At 42.4% G+C, this 24,593-nt stretch overlaps 1 protein-coding gene across 1 annotated transcript in view; it reads right to left on the reverse strand.

Annotated features, from left to right (window-relative positions):
• LOC143124742 (heparan-alpha-glucosaminide N-acetyltransferase) overlaps window positions 1–24,593 on the reverse strand; it is a 42,755-nt gene that overhangs the window by 378 nt on the left and 17,784 nt on the right. Inside the window, exons 8-18 of the mRNA XM_076286450.1 lie at window positions 24,059–24,129; window positions 17,945–18,021; window positions 16,851–16,881; window positions 15,825–15,985; window positions 11,621–11,733; window positions 10,829–10,950; window positions 8,148–8,271; window positions 7,847–7,933; window positions 6,587–6,664; window positions 2,256–2,326; window positions 19–131 (exon numbers count right to left, since the gene is read on the reverse strand). Of these exons, the coding sequence (XP_076142565.1) occupies window positions 19–131; window positions 2,256–2,326; window positions 6,587–6,664; window positions 7,847–7,933; window positions 8,148–8,271; window positions 10,829–10,950; window positions 11,621–11,733; window positions 15,825–15,985; window positions 16,851–16,881; window positions 17,945–18,021; window positions 24,059–24,129 (1,048 nt within the window). The remainder of the gene's footprint in view (window positions 1–18; window positions 132–2,255; window positions 2,327–6,586; window positions 6,665–7,846; window positions 7,934–8,147; window positions 8,272–10,828; window positions 10,951–11,620; window positions 11,734–15,824; window positions 15,986–16,850; window positions 16,882–17,944; window positions 18,022–24,058; window positions 24,130–24,593) is intronic.

Here is a 24,593-nt window from a genome sequence, read left to right on the forward strand (position 1 = left end):
TCGTGGAGTTGGACATACCTGGATATATGAAAGGCTGACCTCCCCACCAGCCTTTGATGTCTATGATGAAGTACATCAATCCGAACAGGAGGAAGGACATGAAACCCATGCAAGTCACATAAGACAGAGACCTGAGGGGAGGGAAACACATGAGCCGTTTAGCTCACTAGCTGTCTGGCTGATGCCAGGGTGGAGCATTGCAATAAGCCGTAATCTCATTTGAGATGGTCACTCGCATTCAATACATTTGGAGACACTGAATTTGTTTGATGGGCTTTATTTTCAGTTTGAAAGTAAGTTTTGTTGTTGTTGTTGTTGTAAGCTCAGGGTGCTTAAGCTCTGAAAACACACACTTTTCACAAGGCTAAATAATCCAGCAGGTTAACTGACACACTGACACTGAGTACAAATACCAGGGATTGTTATTGTAGCAGAAAATGGGATTTTCAAGGTGGTCGGCGTGTCTTGTCAATCAATCAACAGAATCCCACTGACAGCCTGGCAGATGGCAGTTGTAAAAAGCAAATAAATATTGCGGCATTTCCAGGGGGCGCCCACCGAGCAGAGCAATGTTAACAGCAGAGGAACTGGTTTATTTTTGGTGGCTGTTGTTCTTGAGCAGGATCACTGTCTCACAAATTAGCAAGCTAGCTTCCACTGGCATACAGCCTGCTTTTATTTCACTCACTTTAAAAAGTGCCCTGTTGTGCTGTCAATATGTCTAGATTTCATGAACTTCAAGTAACTGGCATATTTTTAAGCTTTTTAAGCCATCTGGCAGAATAAAACTGGGAATGAATATTCATATTTCCAATTAGTCACCCTTTTCAGTAACCATGACGCCTATGAACTTGGACGGGGCGGGGGTCATGACCTGAGATTCCGACAACAAATGGTCACAAACGAGCCACTTTACTGCCCATTCAATATCACGACGGCCGAGGCACGATACATTATTGAAGTATAGCACGATCAGCAAACCATGGAGGAACATGATGGGCTGGGGGCTGGGAGTTGGGGATGGTGGTGGAATGCAAATAAATAAATAATATGGCCGATTATGCTATAGCATTAGAGCTGAAAGTGAATCCCTGGCACCTGCTGTGAGAGGCCGTGCCAGCGAGCCTTGTCCCTGTCTGTTCCTAAGTGCAAGAATGTTTAATGTAATATTACCTAATGTAAAATGGCGGCATCCCAGTGCTCTCCTCTGCCGTACAGCACCAGGCATCTTTTATTTAATCTGAAGCAGGGCCAGGGAGCAGTCTTTGGCGGGGGAGTTAATTACTTTTAGGGATGGAGACGGCCGGCCACTCAAACTCGTGAGCTCAATAAGCTGTGCATGATGGACTGTCCATTAAACCTGGCCAGGTATAATGGGTCAGGATGAGCACCACAACATGGGGAATCTTTCTGGCCAGCTGGACAAGCTACACACTATACAGGGAGAGAGAGACAGCATGGCTGTGACGGTTGGCATTATAACTTACACTGGAAACAGTAAACACTGTAAAGTGCAGTAAAATTAAAATGGCTTGATCTCCTCCTTGCTCAACGTAGTCTAACTTTATAGTCAAAATGCACCTTTTGCCAATTTGTTAACCCACTCACTCTCAGCGAATGGGAATGGGAAAACCGCAATGAATTTGGGATGTGTGTGATTTAAGACACAGATTTGTTGCTAATGCCTTTGAGTGGAACCATAACATGAAAGACACAGATCTTAATCCAAGACAATATATTCATACCAAAGACGAAATGAATTACTGTATCTTATGTTATGGGGGATTACTCTCACTGTATCTATTACTTATCACGGTGTCTGGCTGGCTCCATTCAAACGAATGACCTAAATATCCACATGGGATGGTGCCTAAGTTTGGCAGGCGTTGGAGCTTCACACCAGCCCACTTTGTGATGGTGAGAACTCGTGACATGATGTAGGGACAAGGGCTATAAAACAGCTCTGTCTCTCTCTCTCTGTCTCCCTCTCTCTCTGACTCTCTCTCTCTGTCTCCTTCTCTCTCTGACTCTCTCTCTCTCTCTCTTGGCTGTTAAGAAGAATGATCTGGTCAGGGATGTATTGGCCTGCCAGCTCCACTGTCCCGACAGTTGCTGGTGATTATTTACAGGGGCCGCTGTCGTTAGGGGGGGTAAGTAAACGCGTGTTTTAGCGAGTGGTGATTTGTGTCTTCTGGAAACTCATCCTTTCTTTTGTGTGGAAAGTGGCTGGATTTAGAGGGTCAGGAAGCACTTACCAAAGATTTTTATTGACAGGTATAAATCCTTCGTCTCGTGTGCACTTAGAAAGGATGGTTGCGCAGGTTCCCTGAGGGTGGAAATGAAACAGATTTCCAAATCAATGCCCAGGCAATAAAGTAAACACCATGGAGATGCTACGAGAAAATCCAGACCTCCCACATTCAAGAGTTCAGGAGAGTAAGTGGATGTCAAGGCCTCAGAGCATGTCTAGCACCATTGATCTGGGACAGAAAACAAGTGAACAGAATAACTTTCTAAAGCCTAATAAGTGTTCTCGAGAGAGAAAGAAAAGCCACATACTCCAAACTTTTTCCCAAACACAGACAGACCAACACACCGACACAGACACACACACACACATGATGTAAACACCCACCCACACAGTTGCACACATGAAGATTGTATTCCTTTATCCAAATCAAATATTACATTACACGGCTACTATTGTGCATTCAGTCATTTGTTTTCACTTGGAACAAAAAAAGGAGACATTTCTCATTTTCGAGGAAGAGGGCAGGCAGATCAGTATCCAAACACACTAGTTAGGGAATATCCATCACTTGTATAGATGACAGAATCAATGATGTGGAAATAGCCTGGCCGGGCCCTAGATTGAGTCTCCAGGCTACGCAAGCAGGATGTGGGACAATCACTGGTACGGTATGTGGGCCAGTCGCTCAATTTCAATCTCGCGCTGCTGGGCACTGATCGTTGAACTTTAATTATCTCTGGACCCTGTTCATAGGGATGGGGAGAGAAGCAGACTCACAAGGAAAAAAAATTCAAAAAAAATAAAATAAATATATCCTAAATATATGCAGCTAGAAGAAGATGTAGAAATTGTATGTGTCAGTGTGTGTGTTTTTTTCTTTTTCATCAATGCAGTTTCATCACTTGCGACCCTGCGCTCAGAGACTGTTAACACGTTGCACGACACCGTGGGTAACCTCTCGTGTCAAGAGTGCATTAGTGAAACAAGTGGCTGTTCAAGCGCTGCTTCCAAGCCTTCCCTCGAAATGCCATGTCTCTCCAGGGGGAGACGGCCATAATTGACTGTTGGTCACAACGATGATTCTTAGCCATGATCATCTTGGAGAGCTCCGACCGTGCCATGGGTCAAGGTTTACCTCAAGAGTATATGTGACTGTCTGAGCAATGGACTCAAGGGTGCTTACTGCCTGCAAAATGGGTGCTGCACTGCACATTTAGTTAGATGTGAACCAGAACATTTAATTACAAGGGTGAAATATACATAAACTTTTGCAAAGATGAACAGGCAGGGGATGTCAAATGTCAGCAGGATTGGACCTGTGAGGACTTTGTATCAGTAGACAGAACTGAAATACAAGGTATTCAAAAAATAAAAAATATTCAATTAACCCCCCCTTTTTTATATATGTTTGCACGTGAGAAGAAATGACAAAATATAATGTGTTCTGGCTGGTTTATTTCATCACTGTGTGCCTGAAGGTAAAGTAGAATAGATCTACTGTAATATATTTTAGCACTCTGCTCTCCGTGCTCCTCACCATAATGGCCAATATGATTCAACATAGCAATATAATGGACCGATTTGTCATACGAGTTAAGGATAATGAAATTCAAAGGACTAGGGATCAAGCCTCTGTTAATATGAAGTCCCAGTTTTAAAATTGGCACACACACACACACACACACACACACACACACACACACACACACACGCACGCACGCACGCACGCACGCACGCACGCACGCACGCACGCACGCAAGCACACTGAAAAGCACCTATCTACCTATCACTCTATCTCTGCTTTTGATAGAGCAAATTTATTCTCCATCACGTGTAAAATGATAAATGATACAGTAACTAGTCATGTTACATTACTGTTCATATTAACCGACATGTACAACTAATCCCAATACAATTCCAAAAAACACACAATGTCACCAAACCACCTATTGGGCCTGACAAGCATGTCCTTGTCATAAGAAACCAAACTGAAAATATTTCTTCTGGGAAACATGGTTGACAAGACACAAAAGCCCAATTAACCTTGGGCAGAGTGAGCAACTAAGGGCATGTCGCTTGAAGCTTGAAGGACACTGAATGCTGAAAATATCCCCAGGCAAAATGAGACCCCAGCTCAATGACTTCATTAAGCATCCTGTTATGCATTTGGGGTTATTAAACAACTTAATTAATAATCCAATTTGACAATCAATCAAGGGTTTGTCATTAGTGTTGTTTTTTTTTTTTGGTAAATCATTGTCGCAACCCCTAAATATTAGGGGAAAGACATTGATGTGTTTTTGTTTTACAAAGTCTAATTAGTTCCAAAGTATATACAGTACTGAATGCTTTTGTCTTTATCACTTAAAGTGTCTTCGGATCATTGAAACTACTACGATTTTAGTTTTTTACATTTTTGTCTGTGAAGAGTCAATAGAGTCCATGATTTGATTTCTATTTTTCTGTATTTGTGAAGGGTCAGCATAGTCCTAATTCTGACTTCTATATAACTCTATTTCTGAAGGGTTAATACAGCCCTTGCTCTGATTTCTATATTTCTCTATTTCTGAAGGGTCAGTATACTGTAGTCCTAATACTGATTTCTATATTGTTCTATGTGAGGGGCACACATAGTCTTAGTTGTGATTTTCCTCTGATTGTCTCTGCGTTGTAGAAGGTACCATGTGGTCCCAGCTCTGGTCTTTCTGCCCCCAAAGTGGCCGTGCCCAGACCAAAACGCTCCGTCATCACCTGCGGTCATGGTGGGACACAACATTCCAGGATCTCTGGGAACCCAAAACAACCGGGAAAGAAAAAAGCACAGCCTCACAAGTTCTCAGACAAATCACTTATGACCTCAAAACTACTTAACAAAGCAGGGAGTCCAAGTAATTACTTTGAATAAGGCCATACTTGTTATTTCAGTTTTACTCAGCATTCTGGAGGATGGACAAACACTCACTAAAAAAAGAAACTATCACAGGACACCCACCCATCCTCTATAACCCCCCCCCCCCTCCACAAACACACAGACACCATCTCTGTTGGCAACTACTCTCTTAGTTAAAAATTGAAGAAAAGGAGAGTGCTGCGTTGGGTCAATTGTTTGAAGAAAACATCAGGTGCTCATCAGAAAGGACATGAGAACTTAAATTTTTAGCTTGTGACTATCCCCAAAGTGTTAAGGGCCCATAGGTTCCTTGTTGAAGGTGGTAGTCTTCTATTCCAAGGCACACTGATATTGATGAAAAAAGTTAAAAATCCTTTATTTTAAGGGATAACGCCTACTGCAAATCAGTCTTCATCAGGGCAAACCATCAGGGTCATCATCAATATCAGTGTGCCTTGGATTTTTAAGACTACCACCTTCAACAAGGAACCTATGGGGCCTTCACACTTTGGGGATAGTCACAAGCTAAAAATTGAACTACTCTCTTAGTTGTTTGGACCACTCATCTTCAGCACCCAGTCTTCACTGCTGTCTGATGGTACCAAATTGAATCAGCAAATCAATTGTGAAGATTAAAGTTAAGTTAAGTAAGTTATTTGTTTGATGAAGTAATCCCAAATTGTCAATATCATAACTAATGGATATGAGTGGAAGTTATTTACCACAGCGCAACTGAGACACAGGCAGAAGACCGTTCTGGTAAGGGGAGATGAGAATCTGATCTGCTAGTCTGGGCTCTGCGTACTGTATGTATGTGTGTGTGTGTGTGTGTGTGTGTGTGTGTGTGTGTGTGTGTGTGTGTGTGTGTGTGTGTGTGTGTGTGTGTTTGTGTGTGTGTGTGTGTTCATATTGGAGTGGCAGGGGATAGTGAAACCATTAGGAGTGTTTGAGCTGTGAGCTTCATCCGGTTGGCTCCCAAAGGAGGTTTTGTATATTTCTCTGCCTGGAACTAAATCCTTAATCATGCAAACATGCAGAACACACACACACACACACACACACACACACGCACACACACACACACACACATACTCAAAGGCACAAACTCACACACAGAACAGGGAATTGGCCTTAAGAGTGACAATGAGGAAAATTAATTTCACAATAGAAAGTGCACACACCTGAATCATCAACCACAAACGCGCTATTACCACAAACACAGGTTCAACAAGGAGTAAACTGCACTGAGACAGATGTCTCAAGCAGTGACAAATGTGATCAACTTCAACTGTTGGAGAGCAGCTTCAGGAGGATGTGCCAAATGTGTGAAAGAGCATATTCTACCGGGTATTGATTGCTATACATTTTCAGGTCAGGGAACATGACTTGTGTGACTGGAGGGGTTTGCATTTGGGCATACAGAGTGACAGAGAGAATCAACATACCAGCAGAATGGCCCAAACAAGGAATCGGATCAAGACGTTGCGATTCTTCGGACGAAAGAACAGGAGAATCTTCCCAGCCTGTGAAAACAATGCTTTTGGTTATTATTGAGGAGCATATTAAACATTAGATGTCTTTTCTTGAGATGGATTCCTCTAAATTCCTCTAAAAAAATTAATATGACTACTGGCACCACAGACGAATCCAATTCAAGAAAAAAAAGCATTGTGTTATCATGTTCTTTGTCTTATACATTCACTTGATATTCATCAGAGGCATGTCCCACTATTTGTTTGCCATGGGAGACGTAAGTACAGTAATTGGCTGGCAGCGGATGTGTCGAGAGAGAGTTCTTGACATGGCGGGCGTTTCCTGGAGCTCTCTCTCTCTCTCTCTCTCTCTCTCTCTCTCTCTCTCTCTCTCTCTCTCTCTCTCTCTCTCTCTCTCTCTCTCTCTCTCTCTCTCTCTCTCTCTGTGCCAGATGTGGCCCTGAGTCTGTCCTTCTCGTCCACTGCGTGTGCAAGCTCTGGCTGATTAAGTCAGCGATGACGAACACATCGCAGCCGAGGACATTAGGCCCCGGCAGGGCGCAGACAGGGGTGGCAAACACCTGGCGTGTCCTCTAAGCCGCGCTGATTGAGGAGCTCAGCGCTGACCGGTTCCCTGCGGCTGCCCACGGGGGAGTTGGTAAATGCGTGCGAGACATTCGTTTCGTTTGAGGGAGGAGGGGAGAAGAGGGGAGGGGAGCGGACGGCTTGTGCTGGTGATGTTATGGCAATGTCACCGAGGAAAATGTGTGAACCCAACTCTTAAACAGCCTCCCGCAAAAGACACACACACACACACACACGCTCAAGGACTACCATTAAAGGCGTACAATGATGAACACACACACACACACACACACACACACACACACACATACACTCAAGGACTACCATCAAAGGCGTACAATGATGAACACACACACACACACACACACACACATCTGTTTCAGTCCTCTCTGTCCTGGTCCTCTCAATATCCTGTCAAAAAGACTCGGTGCAGCTGTGTGTGTTTGTGGGTGTGTGTGTGTGTGTGCAGGCGTGCTACAGGATGACCATGAGAACCAGTTCAAATGTTTACCCCTTACAATTGGTATTGGTATTGGAATTGGTATTATCTTCAAACAGTACTATAAAATTGACTCAATTACCCTCCGCCTCCCCCCAACACACACACACACACACACACACACACTCACACACACACACTTGCTTTACCTGCATCCCCATGAAACCCATGACCACAGAGTTGATTGTTCCCAGAACTCCCTCCGGGTCAAAGGGCTGTGTCGTACGGTACAGGGCCTGCACAAACACATTCACACACTGAAGCGGGCTGATGCCTTGAGCTCAGGAAGGATTGTGATAGGGTGTTGTTGTGAACAATGAACATGTTGACCACCAACTGAAGAATGTGTAATGAAAAGGCATGCAACTATTCATTAGTATGTATTACCAGACCACCGGGAAAATAAGTCACATTCTCTCTCAGTCTAATACATCCAAGGCTAGTCCCTACCTTGCAGGTTGGATGCCAGTATATGTTGTCTCCCAACAACCACTTGTCTACATATGCAGCCGCTCCTCCGGTGCAGTTGGGGAACAGCCCTTCATCTCCAATACCACCGGCTCCTAAATAGCCACTTTTCAGGGCAGCATTTGTTTTCAAACAAGGCAGACAGCAGAACAGATCAATGATTTGGCTGTGGATTCATAATTATTCTCAAGGGCTGTTCACAGCACAAACAATAGCTATAATGATAACGGTTAAAAGTATTGCTATAGCTAATATAAATGAGAACATCCACACATAAACTATAGCAATAACGACATGGAGAACAATATCGTCAGGGATCACTTTCAGAATGATTTTGAGAACGATAAAAAGCTGACAGCCAACCAGAATCCATTACATTTAGACATCACATTCATCAACACGAGGAGAGACTTTTCTGTATCGTTGGTCAGTGTAGACGCTCAAATCATTATAGTTACATTTATCTTTGTAGTTATCATTCCTGGTGTGAATAGCCCTTGAGACTTGAGGTGCACTGAAATTGTAATGACAAGAAAGCTTATAGACCCTTTCAATCTGTTCCTAGAGGGCTTCCGGTTGAAACGTTCAAAACCAACACAGATACAGTACTTTTAAATGAAATGAGTAAATCGGACTTTACCATAATGCTCTACAAAGTGTTGACTTTAAAATTAGTTTTTAAATTGCTTTGTTTGTCCCCAAGTTACCATTAGCTCAATGTTGTTTTCTGTGCCACCGGAAATGCCTTAGGAACGCACATGTTTGTTTATGCGGTTGAAAGGGATAAGCATAACAGCAAATCAGCATAATATTAGAGACACATTCAATAGCATTTTCATTGTCCTGTGACTATAAATTAGCCATGAAATCTAGACGCACCCTAGCGGCAGCAAATTACATTTGCTTCCAGGGCTAGTCTAGCAACTCTCCGTTGGCTTGTGAGCTCGAAAAATTAAACTTCTATCAGGCCAATCAAATCGTGTATAGAGTCGTTAGGCGGGCTTAACATAATGATTGATGGCAGAGTTTTGGCTTGAATTCCCTGCTACTTGAAAACAAAGAAGATGGATTTTGCTGTTGGCCAACAGTGTGACACGAGTTAAGCTTGTTTTAAGTTGGCAAAAGTTTGAACTAGCCAACTAGCTCCGCTGGTGGGAAAACGCATGAGACTCAGCGCTGTCCTATTGCGTGCAGAGGGAATTTGAAAGACAACCGATTATCCCGCCCCTCGGACTGAGCACTGCGAACGGTGAGTGCCCAGACCCTACATTTTAATGTGGGTCTGGCTCGTCAGACTATCTATAAATCCAATTCCCAACTAAATGTGTGGTATACACTATCTAAATGTGTGGAATACACTATCTTCCACTTTGAATACTAGTTATGCTTATATACTGAGGAGGGTTCAAATGAATGATGGACTTCCTGTCTAACATCTGCTGAAGTCATGAAAAATGAAGTATGAAAAATGATACGGCAGCTCTGTCTCTTAAGAGGTAAATGCACGCTCACTGTATATGGCCAAGACAGACTTGGGAACAGTGGGAGTAAAAATGTGGTACGGAGGCAGCACTAAATATTTCCACTCATTAATCAAGTGGGGAGCCAGACCAGGTACGGGCACGCTGGTGAGCCGAGGAAAGAGAGCATGAATGAGAGAACGGGGCGCGGCAGATGGACGAGTGAGAGAAAGAGAGAGAGGGAGAGAGAGGGATAGACGAAGATGGATACTCTGCCCCCTCCTCCTCTTATTGCACATGACGGACTGAGATTGGCTAATTATCCCCTCTGTAGCTCATGCCATTGACTCATAAATCACACACACACACACACACACACACACACACACACACACACACACACACACACACACACACTCAGACATACACACACTCAGACATACACACACACACGCATGCGCACCCCCACCCTCCAACAGACACTCACACATACACACACACATATAGCCACACACACACTTCCGCAGAACTGAAACCTCTAGCTCTCATGCAGCGTTAAGCAGGTATATACAGTACAAGCTGATTCATATTGTTACTTGTGCATATCTGCATGTACTGCATGCATACACATATTATTCACCAATGTATTCATGTGTTTGGCATACACACACATACAGTATTACACACACACACACATACACACAGCGAGAGAGAGAGAGAGAGAGAGAGAGAATATAACAATGACATAAATAAACAACGACAAAAAGTCCATTGACTATATCTCCATTTAAGGGCATGAGAAAAGACTTTCTAGTAATTCCCACACCACAAAAAAACACTCACACACTGAACACTGTCAATCGCTTAATTGTTACAAGAACGGAACATTCAGCAATAAAAAACCCTCATACCACTACAGTCTATTTTTGATCACTTTCAGAATTGTGTCACTTCACTGCAAATTCGATTAGGGACTTTGACATCTACAGTGTAGTGCATATGAACCCACTTGTACATGCCAACGCAGCTCAGTGAATTCAGCCCTTTGTCTGAACCACTCTGCGTTTGCCCTTTGATGATTGCGGCTCCCTGCCCAGTTCTAGCAAATGCATGCCACGGGTGTCAGTGCGAAGCACCACCTCGCGTCCACAAGGTGAAGGCGTTTGCTGCGAGACCAGAGGCCAGTCGCTGACGCTGACTTACGTGGGGCAGCCGGGGACAGGTAGCAGGAAGGTGACACACAACCACACCGTCTCCAGAGCAACGATGAAGACCCACTCGGGCCAGTATAACACCACATCCTGAATAGGGTTCCACCAGTTATGCTGCAAAGACCAGAAAATATCCAGTTTAGAGGAAAATACAGTGTGATGAGCTGGAGGCAAAGCGCCTTTAAGATTTTGTTCTGATCATATGCATGTCATGTACGGTCTGCACCTCTTTTGGATTTTTGATCCAAATATTTTGTTTACACGTGCTAGCCCTTTAAGTGGATCTCAGTAAATGAATTCAGAGAGATTCATACATTCATACATTCCTAGGGATGCTCCTGTACTTGTGTATTTTCTCTTAAAGGTAGGGTAAGCTATGCTGGATGACGTCGTGTTTGTTTATGTTTATGTTTAGCAGATGTGTTTGATTATGTTTATGTTTAGCAGATGCTTTTGTCCAAAGCAACTTAGGTTATATTTGAGCCAGAGACCAAACAAAACACACCAGCGAGGTAGCTCACTCCTCCCCTCAGTGCTCCCTGAGAAACTCCACACAGTGTTTTGTTATTGTTTGGAGAATAGGCTGCCCCCACTTTGTTTGTTTCCAGTTCAGGGACACAGGGCTGTGTAAGAAGACCTTTTTTCTCAGAGGACAGACAGCTAGCGAATCATGAAGAGATATTAGTTAAATGTTACAAAAGGTGTTATGTACTAGAACATCGCTTACCCTACCTACTTTTTTGTGTCTGAGTGAGTAGATTTGAGCTGTGAGAGTGTGTCTCACCTGTTTCAGAGGGACGTCTGTTCGGGCTGAGAAGGTCTGCATCAAAGCCAAAACAAAGTAGGTGAAGCCCAAACGCTGCAGAACTCCAGGAATCCGTAACCAGGACCATGCCACTGGAACAGGTAAACACAAATGTACACACAGGGAAATACAGCTATTTAATTATCCACGCATACATACATAAATGCTAGGGCTGTAACGATACATCAACCTCACAATTCGGTTTGTATCACGATTTTTGACCTACGGTTTGATACGAACCTCGATTTTTCTTTTTTTTGGTGGGGGGGGGGGGGTAGTTGGAGGAGGGGGGGGTAAGCCTACCTTAGAACACCAGAGGATTGCAATATAATATATAATATAATATATCTATTATGTTGCACAATTATTTTATATCCTAATATAAAAAGAGAGAATACTGAATGTTTGATATTTATGACAACACACTTCGTGCAGATTAGCCTATAGCCTAGTCCTACTATTTCTATTACAGCTCTACCTCTTTAATTCAACTGTCTCCCATGCACATAATAATGGCACTGCAACTTCATTTTTAACCTATTTTGACTTTGAGGCCTTCTCTATGAGTACATATGTATGACCTATTAACATGACGAATAAACCTGACTTAACTTGACTGTGATGGAAGCATTATATAATGGGATAAAAAATGATTTTAAAGGTTTTTTTTTTTTTAAACAGGCCTCAAATTTACATTCAGCACAAATATACAAGCAGTATGTCTTGTCATATAACACCAAAAACTTTGTGTAACACCATTGTCCTATATTGAGCTAAAAAAGGATGTGTCCCTACATTGCTCTCTAAGATAGCAGTTAGTGTCAGTGAAAGGCAGTCTGAAGATAAGCTTCTGACATAGAGAGGCAGGATGAGGATTCTGTCGTGTCTTCAGTGGTTAACTGTGGGCTTGGCGGCAGAAGATGAATCACAGGTCCCCTGATATCTAGAGAAGACGTTTGGAAGGAAGGAAGCTGGAGGAAGGAGAGGGCATTTGCACACACACATGTGTATGTGTATGTGTGTGTGTGTGTGTGTGTGTGTGTGTGTGTGTGTGCGTGCGAGAAGGCAGACACTAGATTGATGGTAATCTACACATTAGTTAATTGAAAACCTCTTTGTGGCACGTACTGTACAGTAGGAGTGCAAGAAACAATATAATCCTGATTATTGATCCAACAAATCAAATAAAAAGAGGAAATGTCGCCTTGCTCCAGGAGAAGAGCAGGAAGAGGTTTTAATGAGTAATGGCATCTGTCGTTTCAGACCGCATGTCGTGCTTCTCAAGCGCGACCCACCCCGTCACTCACAACTCAGAGAATCAAAGATCAGATCAGGAAATCAATAAATCTTTTTACGACATAAAATACTTGTTAGAATTCAGATAACATGACTTTGACTTACCCCTCTAGCATGAAAAAGAGAAACATAAACAGAAGTTAATGGATCACACACACTAATAGCACCTAGCCTATCTGCAAATGAGGTCTCAGTTAGCCAGAGAGGAAAAACAACCAGCAATTTATCCAGCAGTGGCAGACCAACGGATCAGACTCTTTAGCCTTGACCATGGATCCCCCTGGACAGGAGATGTGGGATTGTACACTAGGCCTATTCCATTAATGCACACTTGGCTGCCACTTTAGACAGCCTGTACTCACCTCCTATTAAATTGAATTAACAGTCAGGGGAAGCAATTGCTCCACCTGCTTTAGCTTTTGCATTGCATACACAGAAACACTTTCTCACACAGAGAGAGAGAGATACAGAGAGACAGAAAGAGAGACAGAGAGAAAGAGAGAGAGAGAGGAAGAGAAAAAGAGAGACAGGACACACAATAAACACAGAGACACAAACCATATCATTATTGCATGAAAATGTTTAGGCCCCATCTCTTTGAAAAAGAGACAGACGGCAGAATGGACAGGTGGAAATGACAAAGGGAAACCAACAAACCTAACAACAACCCTGGCTAACCACAGTTTGGATGTAGACAGCAAGGTGCAGGGATGGATTACTGCACGGGCCTACCGGGCCCAGGCCCAGGGGCCCAAGGGGTCAGGGGGCCCTGAAGCCCAAGCCTTTGCATGGAATCATTGCCTCAATATCAACAAATCAGGATGTAGGCTATGAATCTGATTGAATTTACCAGAATACAGGAAATCACATCAAACAAATTAAAAAAAATTCTGGGGGAGGACCCCCAAACCCCCCCTCCCACATATACGACAATTAGTGGGGGGCCCTTAATACATCTGGGCCCAGGGGCCCAAAAGTTCATAATCCGCCGTGTTAACATCACAGGGGAATTGACAAAGTGCCCAGACTGAAAAAAATGGAAGAAAATTCAGCGGTTATGGTAAAAGCCCCCTGATTCCATTATACGAAAATCTACAGCTTAGCTGGAACCATGACGACGAAACTCTATCTGCAGTAATTGTCCATTACAGTAGCATTTGTTGTTCCAAAACCTGACCTCTGTTCAACACCCCTCATGATATGTGCCACTAAAGCTCTTCAATATCACAATATTTGCACTAACCTGGTTAAAATGTCAAGCTAGTGCATTAGCATCTAGCTTCCCGTAAAAAAAAAGAAAAAAGCTAGCTCCTGAAGGACATCAATTTTCACCCTTCAGACAGCTGTATATCTCCATCGGAAACCCTATCAACCCTTCCTGCACTTCACTCTGTCACATCCTCAGTGAAAGCGAGCGCGCCACCGGACCGGATGTCATTATGTTAAGATCAGCTAGTTCTCTTGTTCCTCAGCAGACCATAATGGGAATTGACTGCTGTTAGCTTAGGGAGGTTCTGTCACCTCCTTAGCCTATTTTAGCATGGTATAAAGGAATGGGGTGAATATTTCACAGTTAACAGTCCTCTCATGAGCAAACAGAGAAATGGGTGAGTGGCCTTGCGTAAGACGTGAACCTTTCCCAACCTTTGGCACAATTATACACTGGCAGTTGTATTAGCATGGAAGTGTGAAATTGAACAGGCTTCTTCAATCAGCTTAGCATGAGTGGCCTCCTATAAGAAACGTCTGACCTTTTCTGAGACTATGAGCTTCTGTTCATTATATAGTTCATGATTTATCTTGTGACACAGACACCCTGAAGTGCTCTGCAAGTCTAACAGTTTTACATCAAGCTGTTTGGATATTTTACTTGGTCTTCCTTTACATTCACCTCATCGTAAAAATTCATTTTCGGTCAGGAACATCCATGGCTTTCCAGGTGAGATGCAACTTGCCATTTTGTTCAGTCTGTCATCTATTAACCTACCTATTATTCTGTGAAGGAATTACATTATTTGTTTGTCTGTCTGTCTGTCTGTTTGTCTGTCTCAATATGTTGCATAACACTGCAAAACCCATAATGCGTTTGGATCTTGATAATTCATTAAAGATATGACCATAGTCTTATTGATAGCATTTCAAAAATGCCTCTCATTGGATTTAAGTTAAAGGAATTCATACTTATCTATTACATTGATTTTCACCTCGTTATATGCCAAACTATCCACCAGACATCAAGTAGCCGATCAGATGCTCGACCAGTGGCCACCATTCAGTCACATTCTCTGGGACTCCACAACAACAGGCTCACATGGCATAACATGTCTGTTGAGGTTTCTGTTGAGAGCCTTCCATATTTCAAGCAGGGCCTTGGCAGCTTGACAGGGTAACTGAGGGGTGGGCCAGCAAAGCTCAGAATCTATGGCCTCAACCGAGGCAGCCTTCAATTAATTGAGTGGATATAAACCTGCAGAATGCGAACGTAAGCATATCTCCCACGTGTCCCTGTTTCTAGCCGTGAGGGTGTGTTGTGTTGACCACATGCGACTGTCAAACCGTGCTACAAGCACAGGCAGGCTGGTACCAGAAGTCAATGTGCTGTTCTGATCTAGAGGGCACAGTTGAGTAGGAAGCAATGTCACAGGACCAGGTTTGCTTTACTCTCCATTGTAATGATAGAAATGTATGCAGCGATATCGACCCGCCTCCCGTGAAAAAAAGTAGAATTAGTCTTCAAGGCTGTAGGTTCTATTTAATCTTTCAGTAAAACAATGCTACCATTACAGTTACAGTTACCTGACAGTTACACACAGGGATATTTCTCTCTGGTTCTTGGCACAGTATATTACTGTACAACAAACAATAATAAAAACAAAGCCATACATACACAGTCCATCTCTGGGGCTGTAGTTGATGAAGCAGAAGCCAATCAGAATCAGGACCACGGATCTCCAGGACAGCTTCCTCAGCAGCTGCAGGCGGCCCACGCCTCTCCGCCGCATGGAGCTGAAGGCCAGCACTACCGACGTGCCGATGATGAACACAAACCTGCCGTAAGAACACCAAATCAACGCCAGCACTACCAATGTGCCAATGATGAACACAAACATGCCGTAAGAACACCAAATCATACAGACCCATTCAGGTGCTACTGAGATGAGTATGCCTGAGTGTTGCACTCATAATAACAGTGAAGCAGTTGAAATCCACAGTCAGTTAGTATCACTGTTGTGGCTCTTTTGCCATAATTTAGCAGTTCAGTGCAATGCATTTCAGAAGGCTTTTTAAAAAGTATATTTCTTTTATTGGAGGGAATTTTTGAATACATGCATGCATATTAAACATCTTGATGTGAATTATGCCAGATGCATCAGCCAAGCTATCAGCCAAGTATTCTATGTCAGCTTTTTATTGGAATGACCCTATTAGCTAGGACATGTAGTACTAATTGCAGATTAATTACAGATTAATTAACAACAGAAAGATTAATAATGTAAGACAGCCCATGTTATTATTTCCTCTCTCAATAAGACCTCATTACTGATTAGTCTGCTTAATGTGTAATTACACAAGCCAGGCTGTCTTTAACATGATTGTCAGAACAGCACCAGATATGATGACTATGAAAATATTGGCTTTAAACCAAAAACCGAACTAAAACTCTTTCATCTTGCAAGACTCATGTGTCTGCTATGTAAGCACTGGTGTACATTACAGGTGACACAGATTCTGTTTACAGTCAAAGACAAAGTGTCACTTAATATTTTGGATTGGTGCTCAGGGTCGATCGGAAGGTCAAGTGAGTGGGAAGAGAGTGAGAGGCCATCTGAGCCTGGTTCTGTTCCTTCATTTCTAGCTGAGAGAGAAAGTCATAATTTTGTATTGATTGATTAGGCACACGTTGGCAACTCACCAAGGCATCACAAGATCAGCCACAGTTAGACCTGTTACATAATCACAAAAACACACATAGACACATATGTCAATGACAATAGCATACATACATCTACGTTGTATATTGGCATTCTTTGTGTAACATTTTTTTTTTAAAGGCCTGAAGAAAAAACAAACTTGAAAGGTTTCATTGATAAACAAGAGAGATGGACAGGTGCATTATGGGAGTAGGACAAGCCAACACATTTTTTCATGGTTATTCCACAATTATCCTGGTTTAATCATGTGAAAACCAGAGATAATGAAGACTTATGGCCAAGGCACATCAACAGATACTTGTGAGCATCATTATGGAACCCACTGATAAAAAAGGAATGCCCTAAAATGTTGTTTTTCTTATTATCCTTCGATTTTTAGACAGTGAGTGATTTATAAATGTGCCTACCTACATCCATGACAGTGGAGGCCTAACAGTCAGATGAAAATCCATCAGCTTTTCCTCACTGATCAATACAATTCTGCTGATGTGATGAAGAGCCTATTATAAAGCTTAAATTGAGTTCATCTTTAAATACTCCAGGAGATGCACTTTGTAATAGCTCCCATTAAATTTTACCAAGCCACCTCCCCCTTATCTGACTCCCCTGAAAATGATTAGTGATATGGATCTAGTAGATGGATGCTTGATTTGGTTTAGGTGAAGAAATCACACTGTTTTCTTTGTTCATTATTTAGGCCCAAGCATGTCTCACACAGTATGTTTGCACTGTATGTGATATGCAATAAACTATTTAAAAAGATACAATTATTAACACCAGACACCACCATCAGAATCACTGTCAAATTCCAAATATGTATTCTTATTTTAGGTGTATTTTTTGGCCTTTTAAATCATTATTCTGATAGGACGGTGAAGAGTGACAGAAAGCAAGTGGAAGAGAGGGATGGGATGGGATTGGAAAATGGCCTCAGGTCAGATCTGATCCCAGGTCCCAGGGGGCACTTGGACCCGATTATGGTACGGACTCTGCTGCTTGTATCACAGCTCCCACCGAATGTGCAATTCTGTTCTAAGAATCTGTGTGTATATGAGGTTTGTGGTTTCTACATCACCGTTCCATGGAGCATGCTGAAAGAACCAGTAGCCTCCTCCTCCGTAGTTCACAAACACCATGAGCGTCAACGAGAACCTGACAAAGTCACAAGAAACACCAGTGGGTGATGGATCAAAGAGCCAAACTCCCAGTTCCTACATTCACATTTCTTAGCTTACTCAGCTGATTACAAATTGTTTCTTGTCCATGAGATTAATCAATCGCAGAAATGTATGACTGACTGAGTTTCCTGGAAAGAGAACATTTGTCATGACTTTATGGGATGCATATGTCAAACTCTGATGGGAAATTTATTCAAACCTGAAAACCTGAGCATAATTTCCCAGTACAAAACAGAGCTGCAAGTTCAACATCAAATATACACACAACCATTCTTTTGAGCAGATATTATGCTTTTGAAGAATGGTGTATGGATGCACAGGAACATGCCCCTGAGAAAAGAGGTGGTTCAGGTGGACAATTTAGTATTGAAATGTGACCAAATCTGACAAACAAATGGAAGACACAGTTTTTTCTTTTCTCCTAAGAACCTGTTTGAGGATTTCACAGTTGCTCGCCACGTCTTCTTCAGCCTAACAGCCACACATCCTCATGGAGAGGTTCACTAGTTTAGTGCACACACACATCCTCATGGAGAGGTTCACTAGTTTAGTGCACACACATCCTCATGGAGAGGTTCACTAGTTTAGTGCACACACATCCTCATGGAGAGGTTCACTAGTTTAGTGCACACACATCCTCATGGAGAGGTTCACTAGTTTAGTGCACACACATCCTCATGGAGAGGTTCACTAGTTTAGTGCACCACTAAAATAAGCCAAATTAGCAGGCTTAATAGACATGGTGCATCGTAACACATGTTATAATGTCATTTATTCCTTTCCTCAAACTACAAATGCGTTTCTTTTCTCTTCAGTGTCAGACTTTCAAGAGCAGTGTGGAATCAAGGCTTAGTTCCTACTCATTGCATATTACATATGCTTGTTAGAGGTGGTCAGCATTTTAGATCAGCAGAAGACAGAACTGTCAAAAATGTCATTGCATAGTTGCACATACATCATTTAGTTATGAAGATTTTGCTTGGAAAATGCTTGAAATATGTACAAAATTATATGTAATATAAATTTGTATTTATTCACATTTCAGTTCATTCATTTAGATTGTATAGATAACATTACGTCAGATACCAAACCTACATCATGTGGAAATTTGGTTTGGTGAACTCGCCCACATATGAGATACCAAACATGAAAATTAGAAAAGCTCAATCAACTATACAATTTTTTCATTCAGTTTCTGCTCGACTCCAAATTCCAGACAGGAAGTGTATGACCTCATCGGAGGCGGCATACCATGTCCTGCCCCCTAGCTCCTCTTCGCCCTTGCTGTGATGGCCTCGCATGGGACTGCGTTTCCTCAGGCCTCTCCTGACACACGCCAGACTAGACTAGGTGTCACTGAGGCCTTTCAGAATACACAATACAGAACATAAGTAGTCTGCTCGGCTTCACACACGGAACATAATATGCTTTGATTTTGTCCACTGCAACCTGCCACACTGGGGGAACCTACCACCCTTACTAGGGGAGTTAGGCATGCTGCTCCCAAACCTACCACCCTTACTAGGGGAGTTAGGCATGCTGCTCCCAAACCTACCACCCTTACTAGGGGAGTTAGGCATGCTGCTCCCAAAGCTGAGCAGAGCCATACCATACCGGAATGCACAAACTGTCAGTGACAGTGGCCGTCCTGCACGCAAATATATCATCATGAACTGACAGTCGTCATCAAGCCTCATTGGATGTTTAGAGGATAACACCCAGCTGTCAGCAGAGGCATCAGTAGTGATGCGTCTAGTAAATGCAAGTATTAAAGATCAAAGGGCCGTGGATAGGGGCGTGAGTTTTATACATATATCACCCCAGAATGGGAGTGGATAAGGTAATGCAGACTAAGCATTATGAATCACTCAGGAAATGAGCGCTTGTCCTCTGGATCTCCTCATGCAGAAATGCTGACTAAAGCTCTCCGTGTCATTTATTATGTGTACAACTTCACTTCACGTCGTCCAGTGAGAGAGAGAGAGAGAGGGAGGATGGATTTTGCTCTTGATGGAATGGTACCATACGTTGACACAGTGACTGCCAAAGGCATATATTTTCACCGTGTGTGACATGAAAAGTTTGCCAGTTTTACGGCACATAAATCTGGTGGAGGAGAGGAGATGAATGTGAAGAAGCAGCAGCACATGTCTATTCTTTTACCCCCAACACCTGTACAGCTATGAAATGTCACGTCACTCAAATACGCTATTTTCATCTAGTGAATAAACTGAGGGTGGCTCAACTGAAAAGTGGCATCTTGCTTAAGTGCAGCAAATAGGGAATCAATCCCCAAAATAGATGCTTGGAGGAAGCTGTCCATGTCCTCCCTCTGATTCCCCTTGTTTTACCAACATAATTGAATTAAGAGAGGCAACAGAGACCATTACTGCTCCTTTTAGACCTGACCTGCTGATACAAGATTTTAATCACATGCTATCATCTCAAAAGGACTATCAAGGAGGGAACAAGCCAGAGGAATGCTCTTTATCTCACATACACACTAATGCTGGCATACACACATATACACTTACAAACACACATGCACACACATACACACACACACACATACACACACACATACACACACACACACAGGCATACACACACACACACACACACACACACACACACACACACACACACACACACACACACACACACACACAGATACGCAAAAAAATATCCACACACACACACAAACACACACAGGTACACCCACACACACAAACAAACACACAAACAAACACACACAAGTACGCAAAAAAAAGGTTGAGTCACTCCAGATTGTATCTGTGCAAACTGTCCCTTATTACCAGCTCTGTAGATTTAAATCAAACATTATTGTTACAGTAATTTTATATCCCTAATATAATTTCAATTTAAACTTGTAAATAGGCCTACCATTTTTTGTGCAGCATTGGAGGTCTTTCACTCTTCTAACTAATATCAGTGTGGTGGCCAACAAAATATTTTGCAAACAGGTCACTAAGGTCACATACAGATCCACAAACAGTGTCAGCAGTAGTCCATCCACATCCAGAAACAAATTATTTGGGACTGTTGAGCTAATGAATTCTGAGTGTTGTTGTCCTCAGTGCCCTCCCCAAGGTGGGGAACACGAGCAGTTTTGACTTCAGACACAAAATATATATATCAATCAATTTCTGAACTTCTTAATGAAGTTGTGACTGTGTAGTGCTGCAATCGTATCAGAGTTCAGTACACTGTCAGTCAAACTACTGCTGTAACTATCTATGGATAAGATTCAAGACTCTATCATAACTCCCGTTCATGTAAAACCCTGTGATAGATTGCCTCTGGACAAGAAGAAAATTACTTTAATGAAGTGAGTGAACGTCAGCCAAAGTTTTGACAAATAAGACCTGCACTAAATGTTAAATGATCATCAGATCCCTTTGTTTTCCACAAATACATTTGACAGATGACTGATTATTTAAAAAAAAATGAATTAACTCATTTGAAATCTGAACAAAGTACTGATGACTTCACCTAACATATGAAGAATAGATTTTCCACGCAATTAACTTCCCTTTGCATTCACTGCATCATTTGGGCTACACCACAAGATTAAAAAAGCAGTCACCGATATGAAAGGAACCAAGGAACACCAAGCTCTCAGCTGCCACAAGATTGAAACCTAGATCCTTTTTAAAAAATTAAAATGCGAAGTCTACAGTGGTGTACCGTATATATATATATCACACAAATGACGTCTGGCAAATAGATGGCAAAGCTTTGCAGCAGCAAAGCGAAGCAGCAGGCTTCAGGCTCAGACATTTCACGGGGGCTCATTGGCACTTGACAGATGTCTGTGCTTACCGCAGAAAACTTAAACTTATTAGCCGAGGGCACATATTTTACACACTTGCATTAGCTCAGTTTTGGAGGCTCATGCAGGGAGCTGACGTACAATTTTTTGATTCCACCTCAACAATAATGCAATTAATGGAGGAGGACATCAATATGAGGAAGTCTGACACCTTCACAGTATGACTGAGTAGGAGGGCTACTTTTTACCGTTATTATTTATGGGGGAATATTTCTCAATGTCCTTACTTCACCTATTTGGCAAGTAAGTAATTATGAGAAGAGCAAAGGGCCATGGAAGCACTTTTGAAGAGATTCTACATAGAGGGTGAAGGGTCATTTACAGACACATATGGAAAGGTATGATAAAATTGGCAGAGATGTGTTTTTTGAAGCGTATGTATTGTTATAGATTTTAAGTTCTTCAGAACTGGACAGTGGCCTTAGTGTAACAACAGCAACAACAACCCTTTCCATTTATATAGTGTTTTATCGAGGCACCCACAGTGCTTTACAGTGAAGAGAACCTCCCTAACCACCATTTATGCGTAGCAGCCATCTGGGTAAGTCAAACATGGCTTATGTTCAAAATAAGGATGCAGTGATCCTCAGTTTCGATAGCTATAATGATACCTGGCCGTTTCCATGTACCAATCCGATATTATTGTTTTATTTGTATTCATGATGTAAATAATGGCATGACGTGATGTACTGTACTGTAATCATAAACTTACATAGAACTGAATTTAATGCTCCATATCAACCTCATTGTTTGTCACCCGATACCTGATTGAGCCGATATACGATATCGGATCGGAGCATCCCTAGTTCAAAATGTATGTATCAGTTTTCAATTGCTATGTGACATGATCAGCATGCTTTAATAAACAGCACTGCTTCCTTATTGCAAGCAGCTAGATGTAAGCAGCACTGTCCATCACAATAATGCTGTACAGCTCTTCTCAGTGTGTTGACTGCCTATAAGTAGATTTTGACAGCAGAGGTTTGTGTGTGTGTGTGTGTGTGTGTGTGTGTGTGTGTGTGTGTTTGTGTGTGTGTGTGTGTGTGTGTGTTTCATGGGGGTGGGGGTTCAGAGACAGAGACACTGATTCAGCGTAATGATAGGGCCATTACATGTAAAAAGGAAGTGGACTAGCAAATCCCAATGAGACAACGAGAAGGCAAACAATGCTGGTGTGTGCTGAGCATCTGGTTTTGTCATGATGATGGCCACAGAATATCCAACAACACTCATTCAATATAAACTCACAACATTAACTAAACTCTGACTCATTTTTAGTCCTGCACTTGTGCCTCTGAATGTAGTTTTTCTTTTCCAATCGTGTTATTTATCTAAATGGTTTCACTCATTATGGTCCATAATGATTTGAGGAAAAAAATGGGAGAAAATGCTCTCAGTGTTTTATCGCGAGCCGCCGTTTCTGCATGACCTGCTTTTTTTTTTCATTTCATGCACTTTTATCACCATCCATATATCAGCTCAATAAAAGCACTATGGCATCAGAGCCATCTCCACAGGCACACACACACACAGACACACACACACACACACACACACACACACACACACACACACACACACACACACACACACACACACACACACATAAAGGCTGCTAGCCTGCCCGAGACCCAGCCTTCTTCCCTCACCCAGAGTCTCCAGACCCACTGCCTTCTGGATATGTGCTGATATGTTGGTTGTACTATTACATCAATTATTGGGTAAGTGGGAGGTCAAAGCCACACCAGCTTCCTGTTTCCCGAGCCGCGTGCTTTGTGTCTGCCCCGAGCCCCAATTAAGGGGTGCTGGGATACCCGATTAAATCACATCACTCCTGCTCAACAGCAATCCCTTGTTCGAAGCCATGAGCGCAAAAGATATTAGAAATATTGCCCGAGGCTTGCACCAGATAACAAACGCTCAAGTAACCATGCAACCAGACAGTGACCCCCCCCCCCCCCCCACACACACACACACACACACACACACACAGACCCACCTCTAATTACCAGCTATAGGATACAACGCATAAGGACCACAGCAGTGACTATCAAAATCCAACCAATTAATAAGGCCAGTGAGATAAACAGTTCTTTTGAGCACAACATTAACTATAGATGCACATGATTTGGGGGAGGGGGGGAGTGGTGTGGTGTACCCTCGGAAGGTGTCCAGTGACTTTAGCCGCGAGGATCTTGGTTGGCTACTAATCTCAGCAGATAGATCTTCCTGCAAAAACAAAACATATAGGATGAGTCAGGAATATATCAAGATATATACTGTATACATATCAGGTATCATTTGTATATCGGTATGTATGTGAGTTTGTGAATAGAATTCTATATTGAGAAAATGATAATTCAAGCATGGTGATTGGTTCATGGTTTTAGTCCAAACCATGAAAAAACATACCAGACTCAGATGTCAAAGTCGCTTAAACATTTAAACAGAACATTTCTTCAGCGTACAACTTGTTTTTGTCTTCGGAATGATATCTCTAGACAAATTGTCTGCAGCCGTAACTGAGTAGAAGACTTTCTAAATGCTTAGAATGGGGGGTTTTGGAGTCTCTGCAGACTCACTCTGCAGACTAGATCACCCAGGATTGCGAGTCCTAGTTTGATTAGCCTGGGCAGTAGCCCCACATAGTTTTCTGAGGAGCCAGAGCAGGAAGATGCCGACTCTAATTCTCC

The sequence above is a fragment of the Alosa pseudoharengus genome, unplaced genomic scaffold (assembly GCF_046254945.1).
Source record: "Alosa pseudoharengus isolate Yale_2024_CS ecotype anadromous, Long Island Sound unplaced genomic scaffold, YU_APseudo_1.1 YU_APseudo_1.1_scf_15, whole genome shotgun sequence".
Classification (NCBI taxonomy): Eukaryota; Metazoa; Chordata; class Actinopteri; order Clupeiformes; family Clupeidae; genus Alosa; species Alosa pseudoharengus.